Source organism: Thamnophis elegans, chromosome 1 (genome assembly GCF_009769535.1).
Source record: "Thamnophis elegans isolate rThaEle1 chromosome 1, rThaEle1.pri, whole genome shotgun sequence".
Lineage (NCBI taxonomy): Eukaryota > Metazoa > Chordata > Lepidosauria > Squamata > Colubridae > Thamnophis > Thamnophis elegans.
The window spans coordinates 83,098,136-83,112,451 of NC_045541.1; the positions used below are offsets into that span (position 1 = coordinate 83,098,136).

A 14,316-nucleotide genomic window follows, 5' to 3' on the forward strand; every position below is an offset into this window, starting at 1 on the left:
CTTGGAGTGGGACTCATAGGGCCGGAAGGAGGGATCTCTGTAATGTAGCGAGCCCTCCTTCCCCGGTAATGGCCAGCCCTAAAGTCCCCAACATATCTGCCCCTCCCTGTTAAGGCCGTAATGCTCCGGCCCACTCCCGTGTCCGTAGTCCCTCCACCCACCTCCACAGCCCCCGTATTTCCCGACAGGCCCTTCGAATCAGTCATCCTAAGAATGGAATGGGCCCAGATCCCCCCAGCACTTCTGCAGAGCATTCAGTGTGGGGGAACCCGGTTCCCATCCCAATCCTCGCTTACACACCCAAACATTCACCCACTCACACCCCCACAAAATTTAAAATACAACAATATAATATAAAAGGGGAAAAATTACACAGGTTAAAAATGGGAACATTCACTTACAATCATACACATCCACACTACTTACAAGAAAGAAATTGCGCAGGTATAATAGCTGATAAAAATAATGGGGACATAAAGTCCGTAAGTAACAGCACAATAGACCGGTCAAGCCAGGACGATGTGAGGGAGCTAAAGTGGCCTCTTTCTCCAAAAGTCTGGTGTAGGAGGGATAGTAGTCGGGATGGCAAGGGTAAAGTTTCTGAGATAGTAGTGGGCGATGAAAGCCACGATAATAAACGCAGTCCGGGGGGAGAGATACAGAGCTGAAAGTCCAGCGGGCTAAGTCCATAAAGATGAAACATAATTGGAGGGGCCAGTTAAGGTGGATGGTAAAGATGGTAAACAGAGAAGCCACCCCCCAGCCACAAAAAAGGGCAAACCGGGGGGGCTTTGCACACCCAGTAAGATGGAAAGTCGGCTGTTGCTGTTGCGGATTGAAAGGTACTGGATGGGGGGAAGATGCAGGAGAGCTGTAATGGTGGCTACGAACTAGCCACTCGATCACCCTGGGCTCTAACCCCTCCATCCAGGCTAGCCACCCCTTCGCCTGGTCTCTCTCAGCAACAAAGGCACCACGACAGTCACGGCAGACAAAGCAGCGAAAGAGGGGGGGGGAGGTGAGGCTCTCTCAGCCAGCAGTTAGATGAAGGTCGAAGCTCTCTCCGGCCAGCTAGATCTCCAGTCCGCAGCCAGCGTCGGACCCCCAAGAAGTCGCTCGTACCCTGACCTCCAAACGCTCTCCAAAATGCTCTCCACACTCCGAATGCTCCGAACGCTCTCCAACGCCTTCCAAAGCCAGCTAGATCGCCAGCTGGGTCGCGGCGTCTTCCGAGCGTCTTCCGGGCAGCGGCGGCGTCTTTCTCAAAAGCAGCCTTCGAGAGCAATATCTCTCCAGTCTGCTGCCAGCGCCAAGCACCCGAGGAAATTGCTCATACCCTAGCCTCTCTCCAGCTCAATTTCTGAGGCCAATTTCTCCCTTTTTGGCTGTTTTCCCTGTATGGACGCCAGAGCGGTAGACTTGGCAGACATGTTCCTCGCACATGCGCATCTCAAACAAGCCCTATCTCAACAGAGGGGAAGGGATACGGCATCATCTATCTGGCATCATCTATCTCCTATCTACAACAGAGGCCTTTCCACAGTTCCAAAAAGGCTCCACCCCCATTTGCACCACTCAGGTGACTCTGATGACACTGATAAACCTCCAGGTGACCTTAACAATCTGCTAAAAGAATGCAAATGACCAGCTGTCGGCAAGGAATATAAATCCTTCCATTTCCCAGCATCCAGTCAGAGGGGAAGAAGCTTCTTGGATGAGAACGGAAATGTCTTCAAAGACAAACCAGAGAGTCCAGTTGCCTCTTGAAAAAAGCACCTTTGGGACTACCTTAACAACTACAGTGATTCATTTAACAACTGTGGCAAGAAAAGTAGTAATATGGGGAAAATCTTGCTTAATATATCTCTCACTTAGCAAGATAAATTTTGGGGTCAATGGTGGTTGTAAGTTGAGGACTACCTGTGTATTTCCTCAACATCCTCCAAAAGAGGAATTTAACTAGGAGGCAGTGGGTGGGGCTAGAGCAAGTACATCCATTCTCAATGTTCCCTCTCACATATAGAGTCAACACAGATAGTCAGAGCCTCCAAGGGACATCCCAAAGGTGCTTTTTTCAAGAGGCAATCGGACTTTCTGGTTTTTCTTTTAAGGCATTTCACATCTCATCCAAGAAGCTTCCTCTGCTCTGACTGGATGGTGGGAAACTGGAGGTCCCGTCAGACCTGAATCCAGTCAGAGCTGAAGAAGCTTCTTGGATGAGAGCCAAAACGTCTTCAAAGAAAAACCAGAAAGTCCAGTTGCTTCTTGAAAAAAGCACCTTTGGGACAACCATGGCCTGGATGACTGAGAACCTCCATAGACACTCCAAGGGACATAGATTTTTTTATAGCAATGATAACAATCACCTTTCAGCATGACTTTATATCCCTTCTGTACAATTTCCTTGCAATGATTTATTTCAACAAAGAATTCCAATTCATGGTCTTCTGCGCTGGGTGTAAAGGTTATTTCACTCGCCCTGGAGTACAGCTTTGACATTCTGTCCAATTGCGGCTCCCCTGTTTTAACTTCAGCACCCAAGAGCTCTTTAGAGCCCTTTCTCCAATAAATGTCACACTCAGGTGGATGGTATTCTGTCAATAAGCAACTCAATGTGATGGGTTTCCCACACTCAGGTACAGGGGGCTTACATTCAATTTTGTCAACTTTGGGGGCCACAACTGTAAATAAAGCACAACAGCAAATAACAGAGTTAGTATTCAGTACAGATTTGTGAATTCAAACCACAAACTTCTCTTCCCAAATGTCTATTTAGGTTATACAACTAAGTGCCAAAGTCATCATCCAAATACAATAAAATGCCAAAGGTATATAAATTACAAATCTGGTGAAAAATGAAGTAGAAAATGGCCTCAATGATAACGTAATACCAATGAAGATTTCTAAATTTGTGTGGAAATAGATTTTCACTTGCTCATGTAATATTCCATTTATGCACTAAAAAAAGAGATCCTGTAATTTGCACATAGATGCAACAGAACTTATTAGCATATATTACCCCATTTTGCACATCCAACTTCCAGCTATTTGGCGGTGGCAAGTGTTACATGAAGCCACATCATAAGCCATCAAAGAGTAACCTACTCAGCAATATCCCTTTCTGCTTCAGAAGAATATTGCATGAAAGAACTTAGTTGATTTCAGATACCAAAGTCAAACCCAGGCCTGACAGCATATATGTCTTCCCCTTCTATTACCAGGTTGGTCCTTGTAATGGCTCAGGATTCCACTTATGGGTCTTTATGGCTTTCAGAGATTTAACCTGCCCAATTGTATAGGAAGGAGGGGGGGATTCTGTCATCTCCTAAATATCAATAGTTGTATTTATTATAAATATAGAGTAAGAGGAGTCTTATTCTGAGATGTATGGAATATTATTCTGAGAAAATAAAATTTAATTGAATTCACACCTTGTGGCAATATGGAAAGAGAAGAATTAAAAGAGGGAACATCAAGAGAAAAAGTACTATTAATACAATAATAGTAAAACTTTAGAAGTGTCAGTTGTTAAAAGAGTGGGATTACATCAGAGGAACAGGATTTATTTGTTTTTTATTTTTACTTTTTTGCAAAAAGGAGCTACACTTTATTGGAACTACTCTGCAACCCAGCGCTTAAGAGTGAAACATGCAATGTACAATATAGGATAATAAAAAATTGTACATTTTCTGCTCCACTTACCCACAGGGTTCATCCACCATACACATTCTTTATATGCTTGTGGTCCTTGAAGCTTAGCTCTGCAGACAAACTTCTTTCCAGAATCTTCCACTTGGGGGCAATAGTGGATCTTGCTGATGCAAAAGTAAAGCCCATCAGTACCTTTTGTGGGTGGAGTTGAAAGGGAACTGTCTACAATTCCATCATTGTTATTCCAACAGACTTCAAGGGTGTCCGGAAAATAAGAATGAATTTTGCAACTAAGAGTGAGCGGTTCATTTGATCTTGGCATATTTGTGGAACAATGAATTTCATAAAGCACTGGTAAGGCTAGGAAGAAAACCAAAAAAGATATCAATTCAAGCAGCAAAAATGTGATGGGCAGAGATATGCCCAGATAATAGTGAAGAGCCTTCAAAGCCAATGCATGAGTCTCCCAAAGCTTTAATGACGTCTCTTACCATTTTTCCTTACCCTTGTATCCATAGCTATTTATTTACACATAGCAAGGGAAGACCAAGCCAAACTCATTTGCTAAGGAACTCTGATTGTAGAAAAATCACTGTCAGTTGAAATGTCAAAAGTGTCTTGTTTGGATACATCATCTCTGACCAACAAATTGTTTCTTTATGGTGCCAAATAGAAGGATAAATTAGTGTCCTAGTTTCCATTTGCGTTTGGCTGCCATGATATACTTAAAAGGGTTAAACGTCCTCCTTTGGGACTATCCATGCTAAATAACCAGAGTGTTGTTTCCACTAGAAAGTTCTATTCTTCTCTACACTCATATGGGTAGATAGATAATGTAATTTTTGTATGTGTGTCATTTGAGTTTCTCTCTCTTTACTTTTGTCTGCCTTTTACCCTGTTTTGCCAAAGAGTTAACTATTTTTAGTCTTGGCAGATGTTTCACAAATATGGATTGTAGTCTAAGATATCTGCTGGGACCATGGCTGGATCAAAATTAGCTAAGTCTCCTCTATTTTCATACATTTTGAAACTTAGCAGTTCTCTTATAAACCATAAAATAACTTTAAAACTTCAACATCATTAAGTACCCTGCCATAATCCTCACTTACCTATGACTTTAAATGATTTTGTTTTAGTACACAATCCATGCTGAAAGCCCTCATGTTTAATTTCTAATAAAAGTTGAAATTCCTCCAGCTTCTGTACGTCTGGATTCAGGCAGATTTTCCACTGGAAGTCATGATAATTTTTTGGTTTTGATTTCAACTCTGGATCAGCTTTAAACATGTCCTCCAAGTTCCCAAGGAGAGGAGAATTTTCATCGCCTTCCGTAGGTCCTTCAACTGATGTCGTAGGCCAAGAGGCTATTTTCTGTTTTGTTTTCTGAGGTTCAGTCAGTAAGAAGAGGTCTACTTGCAAAGGCTTGGGTCGAAAGTGTGAAATCAAGCATTGCAACTGTGTTTCTTCCAAATGCTTCAGTTCCTCACTTCCAACCATTTCCACAGATGGTGCATCTTATTAAAAAAAAAGGGGGGGGAAATGGAAATTCTGTTGCTTGAAATGTTGCAGCAATATTTTAGAATTATTCTTTCAACATTGTACAAAGCATTCTATTCTTAAAAACACTTATATGCCTGTTCTGGCTCAGGAGGGAGATAAAAGACTGATAGACATTTATGGGGAGAGAAATTAAAAAATCTGATTGTTGGGTTCTCTGACTTTATTTTCACTTTCACCAAGAATTCCATGCATTACTTTCTTTAACACGGGATGGAGGGAGCAGAGAGGAGGTGAGTTCACATGAATGGCCATACCAGCAAGTTTACTATATCTGCTAAAAAAACATTATACTCGTGTTCTGCACAGGTACTAGAGTTTTGTTCCAGCTGATAATTGGATTTCTTTTAGTTTAGTTTCTTTAGTTTCTTCAGTTTAATGCTGTTCTGGAAAACGATGTCTAAAAAGATTATATAGGAAATCCTTATTTAGTGATTGCCCTGTTTAGTGATCATTTACAGTTACAAAGCTAATAAGAAAATAATGTAACCAGTTCTTGCATATATGATCTTCAGAGGTCTATAAAGCAAAAGGAAGGATGAAGTAAGATCATAAATGCCATTTTACTTAGTGAGTGCTTCACTTAATGGCTGAGTTACCAGACCCAATTGTGATCACTAAATAAGGATTGCCTGTAATTTGATAGGTGCAACATAATTGCTTATATTTAATCTATTTTCCATTTTCCCTGGTTGGTCTTTCCTTCGGTGTGGCTATTTTCTGGGAGTTTTCCAGTAATTATATTTTAAAATTAACTTTCACAAATATAAACTTTGGCTGCAATTTTATATACAAATGATGGTATTGATAAGACATATTTAGAATGACTTACGTTTCTTTAAAAATGAAATGTACATTTGGAATCCAGCTAGAAGAAAATAAATCACTGTCCATAAAACCAGCCCAATTATTAACAGAGTAGTCAAATAAGGTTCTGTAGAAAGACAACAAAAAATAACTTATGTTATTTCTGATATACTCAAAAAATTTATTGCTTTTGTTGCTTTTGATAAGTAAGCATTTTACATGTAATTTCATAATAAGAAACAAACAATGCTAATGCAGGGTATTCTGCCATAAGCAAAACATTAAGTCAGGGGTGTCAAACTCAGGGCCCGAGGGCCGGATCCAGCCTGCGGGGTGCTTAGATCTGGCCCGGGGGGCCTCCTGGAAACAATGAAGGACCAGCCCACAATGCCTCTGCCAGCAAAAACGGATGACCCTGCTAAGTCCTCGACTTGTGACTGGCCGCAAGTCCTCAACTTACGATTGACAGTCGGGAACAGCCCAGCTACGCCTGATTGGCTGAGACGCAGCTGGCTGAGTGTGGGCTGCATAAGCATTCCTATTGGTCGCCCTGCTTGACAGCTCTAGTATAAATAGCTGTCAAGTAGGGCGACGTGCTAAATCGCAGTACATAGTTATTGTTGCTGTTCTACTGAATGAAATAGCTGTTCTCTTACCTCAGCTGCCTCACGCCTCTTCAATTGTTATCGAACTTAACAGACCCTCACAGGCAGCCCCCCCCCCCCCGAGCTCCATTTTAGCTGGCAGAGGGTTGCAGGAGGCCATCACAGCTGAAAATAGAGCTTGGAAACCCATTTTCACTGGCAGAGTGCTCAGACCACTACTGATGCCCCTGATATGAGTGATGTTGAGCCCCTCCAGTTAAACACAACCCTGATGTGGCCCTCAATGAAATCAAGTTTGACACCTCTCCACTAAGTTATAAGACGTATCAGTGCATACAATATATTGGGGGAGAGGGTTGCCCCCAATAAGGTACTAAATAATAAACATTTCCTTAATCTAAAGCACGGATGCCATTTTATTGGTGCTTTTTGCCTTAAGTTTTATTTTGTGGACTGTTTTCCAGAAAAAATCTTTAGAAAAATTGCCATACCAGCTTGGAATTCTGAGCCTTGTAGTTCCAGTGCACTCGACTTTATCTTTCTATTTCTCTTCTATTAGTTATCTCAATTTTTCATAAACACTTTTAGATAAAGCATTTGTAGATATTTTCATAATTGTGTAATAGGACATATGATTCTACCTCAGACTGTAAAATTATAGGTAAAAGTTGTGCACCACAGAAATCAACCCTACTGAGAAATCAGGAGCATTTATTTAATATAATACTTTAAGTACAGATAACCCTCAACCTATAACCACAATTGAGAGTCCAAAATGTCTGTTGCTAAGCAAGAGAGCTATTAAATTTTTCATAGTGAGTACCTGTTACTGTTAAAGTTACATTGTAGACTGGAAATCTGGCAAATGACTTATGCTGCACAATACAACTATAGACGTTTCCATGGTCTTGTGAAGATGGTTGAAGTCTCAGTTTACTGGTGGTGTTGTAAGTGCCATCACCATTTCTCACAGATGTTTCCATGAAAATATCATCTACAGGTATATCTTTATCCGACGTGTGCTTAGAATGCTTTTGCCAAAGAATGACAATGGAATCAGGATAGAATTTATTCACTCTACATCTCAGTGTCTTTACATTTCCGTTTTCAATTTCAAGTTCCTTGGGAGACAGTTGGACAGTTGGTTCAACTATATTACATTTGAATAAAAATGGAATTGGTTATTGATTTATCTACATATGTTGTATTTTATTTTGCCTTTCAGCCTCCCAAACAGCATTTGTATTTAACATTCAATTCAAACAACACCTAAAGGAAAAAGAAAAAAACACTAGATTTTCCAAAGACTATGAAGAAAGAAAAAGAAAGAAAGAAAGAAAGAAAGAAAGAAAGAGGGAGGGAGGGAGGGAGGGAGGAAGGAAGGAAAGGCAAAATCAATGAATGAATCAAAATGAATCAGTGTAGGCATGTGGTAGAAACAAGACTATTTTGAAAAGATAGAACAATATGGAGAGACATAATGAATGGCATAGGTATAAATTAGTTTTATACTAATTTAGGTCCGGATCTCTGGGGGTAGATCGTTCCATAGGATCGTTCCAAAAAGTAGCAGATAGCAGGAAAAACATCGTAATGAGTATAGTATAGTATTGAAGGACAGAGAGAACAACAATAATCAGATAAATGAGACTTCAGTCCAGAGCAAGAAAGTGGTTTGTGAAAAGGCTTTGAACAGCCTCCTCTAGCATAATTCATGTGAAAAATGAAATTGGAGGAATGGGAGAAATTCATAATCTGCAAATCTTGTTAATGAAAGTAGCTTTGGGCCTCAAAGTGTTCATTTCTAAATCTAGTGTATGTCAGCCCTGGGAGCCATCTTTTCTGTTGGAGATTCAGTGCCTGGGAAAACAGGAGGGGGAATTGCATGGAGTGGTGGAGGATTAACCATAACATTTCTTTCTTTGGGCATTCGACCTGCATCTGGTTGGAAGTGACTGAGGGTTGTCTCCAGTTGGAATGGTGAATTGATTGGACCTGTGGATGCTGGGGATGTATCTTTGACTTTTTTTTGGGTGGGGAAAACCGGATCTCTCAGATTAGGGTTTTCCCAATTGTGCCAATATGACATCTCCAACAAAATGGGACTTTGAGGAACTTCAAGCCTCAGAGACTTCTTTTGTTGGGGGTGTTACTTGGACCCCTGATTTATACAACTGACAAACAACCACACATGAAAATACAGCACCTCAGGGCCCCTTCCTATCCAAATTTAACTTTAATATGTAAAAAAAATGGCAAAGTCACAATGAAGCAGAATCACAAGCAACATTTATAAGTAGAATCTCTTTCTCTTTCTTTAACATGTTACTTTCTAGATTCCTCCAGCTTTTGTTCAGAAGTAGGTCCCTAGTGTTATGTTACTCCAGCCTGTTTTGCCATTTCATTGTTACACCATTGAAATCCCACCAAATATTTTTAATTGTTGTGTTGTTTTTCATGTGCCATTATACCTAACTCTTTAGGTTGATAATAGCAGAACAGTGACAGAGAAGACCAACCAGGGCCCAATAAAGATGGAATAAAATATGCCTAGATTACCTTAAAACAGCTAATAAATACCTTCGGTTCTCACTGATCACCCAACCTTGCCAACAAGATAGCAGGTAACAAAGGCTCATCATAACTTGTACATCCCTTGCACCTTTCAGCTTAAAGAAAAAATCTTTTTAAACACCTGTAAGGCTAAGAACTACCTACATGTGTCTCATTCTTTGGCTAAAGGCAATATCATGGAGGTATGACATAAAAAATATATTTGTTTAATTCATCATAGGCATTGTCTGACTGCAACTAATTAGTTGCTCTAATAACAAGCGTTATCAAGAAATCTTTATATTGTCGTTAAATAAAATGAGAAACGTGAACCAGAATGGACAATGTTGACTCTTGGCAATTGCCGGGTGAAATCCCGTTTTTTTGGCAAGCTTTCAGAAGTGGTTTCCCATTGCTTCCTTCCTAGGGCTGAGAGTGACTGGTCCATCTGGCTTTGTGCCTAAAGCAGGACTAGAAGTCACAGTCTCCCAGTTTCTAGCCTGTTGCTTTAACCATTACATCACAGGGATTCTTGAGACAATATAAAATGAAGAAATGGGGAGGGACTTTCTTTTGTTTTCTACCTCCCTGCTTTCAGGGTTCCCCTTTCTTACAAGGATCTAGTTGGAGGGGGCCTTCTTCATAAGAGGAAGAGATTTGGAATACAATCTTATAAACTGGTATTCATCTTAATGCAGTTTAAGAATTCCAAAAGAATAAGTTTGCTCTCTGGAAAGGTATACCTCAAATGTCACTTACCAACTAGATCTAAAATGGTGGCTCCTTCAGCTCTAACAGAGGTATCAATCACGACACACTTATATTTGCCCTCTTCATTAAACTGTATTTGTGGAAGAAAAAGGGAAGCATCTCCATTTTTTAATTGAATTGTATCCAGTCTTGAACCATATCTATTTGAAGAATGTTTTCCATCAACAACTGAATAAAGTTTTTCTTCTTTATTCCCTTCAGGTGTCTCCAGATACCAGATGAATATTGTTTTTGTGATATCCAGTTCTGGGGGAGGGTAGTCAGAGATATTACACTGAAGTGTCACATTCGTACCCAAGATTGCTGTCTTCTGAGCTGGCATGCTTACGTTCAAGGCTTCTTCACACAAAAAATGAAAAAAAATGGATTGCAGATTATTTTGATTAATTACCCTTCTTCTTCCCTCCTTTTCTCCCCTCCCAGTTCTCACATTTCATAAGGAGCATTGCAAAATAGCAGTGGTGGAATGGCAAGAGAGAAAGCAATTGGAAGTCATAAATACTAAGTGGAACATTGACTACTTTTGGAGTAAGCCAGAACTTGGCAAGAGTTACACAATACAGATAACACAATTGTGACTACATATTTACAAGCAAATTGCTACAATGGATAGTTTTTTCTTAGCTAATTACAGTTCCGTTGTGATCCAGCTAGAATATTTCAATAAGGTGTCAATTGCCATCATGCAGTACGACAATAAAGAGACATACAAACTCTAATCCTGAGCACCCAATTCAGGCTTAATAGAATGTCTGAATGAAGCCCCTGTGGAGAATTAGAGTGCAAGACGGAACAACTTACTAAATTTAAATCAATAATCAGCAGTTTGTAACATTTCATTTGCAATTTGTAAATCTTATATTAGTCATTTGAGTAATCCTTCCTGCAATATAGTGTTCCTTATAAAAGGGGTAAATTAATTTTAATTTTACTATAAATGAATGAACGTGTTATCAAAATTAAAGGAAAGATCAAGGTACTACTTGTATTCTAAGGCTGGGTTTTATTAAACGATAAGCATATCAGATTAAAATTATATTTAGATGAAGATGAAATATTGTAAATCACGGTAGACCAGGCTCTTGTTAGTTTAAACAAGGAATTAATATAAATAACAGGAACAGGAACAGGATTAGCGTCATACAGAGATCCAGAGAACGGAATGTAACGAATAAACGGGCTACACACACACACACACACCTCATTTCTAATGTTCGACAACATTTGACACACACACACCTCAACATTTCTAACGTTCGACAACATTTGACACACACACACCTCAACATTTCTAACGCTCGGCAACATTTGCCCTTGAGGAGCCCTCGCCTCGCCGCCACTCAAAACAGCCGCGAGAACGTAGCAAAGCACTAACGACATCCTTGCCCTGCCACCTACGTAGCAAGCTTTATAGCAGGCGCGGGACCGCTTTTGTGCTTTGTTTTTGCTTCCTTACCTGCATTCCCAGGAGCAGAGCTGAGGCACGCCCAGAGGCTAAAGAAAAAATGAAGTCTTTGAACGGAGCTTGATTCCTGGAAATTTACGCGGACATATCGAGGCAGTTTTCTCAGCCGGAGACCAAAGCAAGTCGCCATCGTCCCCTTTCCTTTTGATTTCTCAATCTGGACTAGTTTTTTTCAGATAATTGCGCTTTAAAGAGTAGGCAGAATCCACCCTACGCAGCTCTTTAGTGCTCTTGTCTGAACGATCACATTTCTCTCTCTCTTTCTCTAACCTGCGAGGCAGGACAACGATCTTTATCCCAGGAACTTTCATTTTCACTTCTGGTCTTCCAATGATTTCACAGTTCTGCAAAAAAAATAATTTTGGGAGAGCTGTTTTGGTTAGTCCGCGTAATCTTTATCTTTTTTGGTGCGCTGAATCCGAAAATGACCTCAATTTTGTCATAGGACATCACGTTTCCTGACAATTTATGTAACTATGTTAAATAAGGCAATACTAAGGTGACAGATTTTAACATTGGTAAAGAGTAAGGTGACCAGATTTTCAGATTGGTAAAGAGGGACACCATTGACCCCCCCGGGGGGGGGGCTTGATTAAAATTTTTATATTTTGTCAAACATGACCCCAGGACACTGAAACCATCATAAATACGAATCTGTTGCCAAACATCAAAATTTTGATCACGTGACCATGAGGATGCTGCAACGATCGCTAAGTGTGAAAATGGTCATCAGACCCTTTTTTTTCAATGCCATTGTAACTTTGGTCACTAAATGAACTGTTTGAAAGTTAAGGCTAGCTTGCATTATAATGCCTTATGCTAGCTTACATTTTCAAGAGAGAGAAGCTAAACTCCTTGTTAGAATTGAAATAGAAATGAATAGAGTAGAGTAAAATAGAATAGAATAGTTTATTAGCCAAGTGTGATTGGACACACAAGGAATTTGTCTTTGGTGAATATGCTCTCAGTGTACATAAAGAAAAATAAAATAGTAAGATAGTGGGATCCTTGCTGCACCAAGCCTTCACTAATCCTCTCACTTTCATCAAAAACAGTAAAAATCAATCATGCTTTTTTATTTCTATTTATTATTTTGCTATGGCCACATATGAATATATATGCACATTCCAAACAGATTTTCTTACTAAACAGCCACCATTCTCATCCATAGGCCACTAAATGCCTCACCAACCTTTTCTGTATTCTTTCATTTCCTTCCATCCATTTTATTTATTTAATACAGAGTAGATTAGGCTGTCAGCCTTAGTCATTCTTCTAACAACAATTCTTACCAACAAGGATGGTATTGGCACATTTTAGCTAATGCAACCTAAACATAACCAAAGCCTATTTCACTTCAAGTATGCTAACTTTATTCTATGCCTTCCCATGCATTACATGGCTTGAACGTTCGCGGATCGCCACCAAATTGCACAGGTGGTTATTCTACCAGATGGACATCCTTACTTTTTCTCGAAAACGGGAGAGAGGCTGCCTTTCCTAGTCTAGCCCCGTAACAACAACCCTACGAGGTAGGCTGGGTTAAAAAAAAGCGAGTGTTGGGGAATTCTGCGACTGCACCACCTCTTCGCTGCTCTCGCTTCCCAGGGAGCCCCCTTTCCTGTCGCCGAGCAGCCCGTTCTCGGAACAAAACGCCTCCCCGCCACCGCTGTCCTTCCACCAAAATGGAGGGAGAGAGCTTGCACGGTCCGCCGCACGCCGCCCTTTCCCAGCGCAAGCCCCTCTCTGCACCGTCCCCACCTACTGCCAGGCGTATCCGCCTCTGAACCTCTCCGCGCAGTCACCCCTTCCCCGTCGCGCCCCCCACCCCAAAAACAAACCACCAGCACTCCTCCCGCTCCCCCACTCCCCAGGCCTGCAGCACCTTTTCTTCCCGTTCGGCTCCGAGCCACCATCACGGACCTCTGTTGGCTCCGCTCTAGGCACCGGCCGCCACGCCGTTGTCCTCCCCTCCATCATTCCCCCTCCTCCCAGAGCATCACCGGAAACACGCCAACCTCAATACGGATGCAAAGGCGTCACATCGCCGCCACCCATGTTCATGAGACGCCGGGCATCGCAGGGCGCATAGGACCCCAGCAGACAGACGGGAGACCGGGGGGGGAAGGTAGAGATCCCGTCCAGGGTAAAAAGAGGGGAAAGCGGAGAGCCTACCCTGGACGGGATCTCTTCCTTCCCCCCCCCCCGGTCTCCTGTCTGTCTGCTGGGGTCCTCTGCGCCCTGCGATACCCGTCTGGGTTGGCTTCCTTGGACATTCAGCCTCCACCCCCACCCCCACCTTCCCTGCGACCAACTGTCAGTTTATTCTTCGCTACAAACAAAACACGGGGAAGCCGGCATCGAGTTTTCGGTGACTCCGAGGTGCGCTAACTGAAATGCGGTCTTCCTTCAGTCTCTGCTTGGAGCCTCTGGGATAATCATTGGCGGTTGGGGGAAGCGAGGGCGGAGCTGAGCCGGGGAGGCAGAGATGAGAAGTGAAGGCTAAATGCAAAGCGCGCCGAAGAGAGCAAGCGAAGCATCCCCAAAGCGAAGGACGGGCGGGAAGCGCTTGACCAGCATGTGAGAAGGCAGGCTGGAAATGGCCGCGGGCACACCTGCGTTGGGGAGGCAGAAGGGAAAAGAGACGGTCACATGTATCGGTTCTCCTTGCGGTGGATAAGGGAGGTTCGTAGCAAGGGTCTGCCGGCAGGTAGGCTTGGGCGGGGCGAAGGCCTCAGGTCGGGGCAGCAAGAATGGGTGGGGAGGAAACGGAGATGGCCGAGCCCGGGGAAAGAAGAGATCCCATCCAGGGTAGGCTCTCCGCTTTTCCCTCTTTTTACCTTGGACGGGATCTCTTCCTCCCCCCCCCCCGGTCTCCCATCTGTCTGCTGGGTTCCTCTGCGCCCT

The 14,316-nt window shown here is 42.1% G+C and overlaps 1 protein-coding gene across 11 annotated transcripts in view; it reads right to left on the bottom strand.

Annotated features, from left to right (window-relative positions):
• Positions 1-11,720, bottom strand: part of LOC116512145 — an 87,287-nt gene extending 75,567 nt beyond the window's left edge. For 9 of the 11 annotated variants that reach the window (XR_004255828.1, XR_004255829.1, XR_004255837.1 and 6 more), the window contains exons 1-3: positions 11,401-11,720; positions 9,933-10,283; positions 7,444-7,770 (exon numbers count right to left, since the gene is read on the bottom strand). Coding sequence is in view for 3 of the 11 variants with exons in the window: in XM_032222473.1 (XP_032078364.1) it covers positions 7,444-7,770; positions 9,933-10,283; positions 11,401-11,539 (817 nt within the window). In the remaining 8 variants the exon portion in view is untranslated. The remainder of the gene's footprint in view (positions 1-7,443; positions 7,771-9,932; positions 10,284-11,400) is intronic. The other 2 variants (XR_004255832.1, XR_004255843.1) reach the window with 2 other exon arrangements.
• Positions 11,721-14,316: the final 2,596 nt, after the last annotated feature.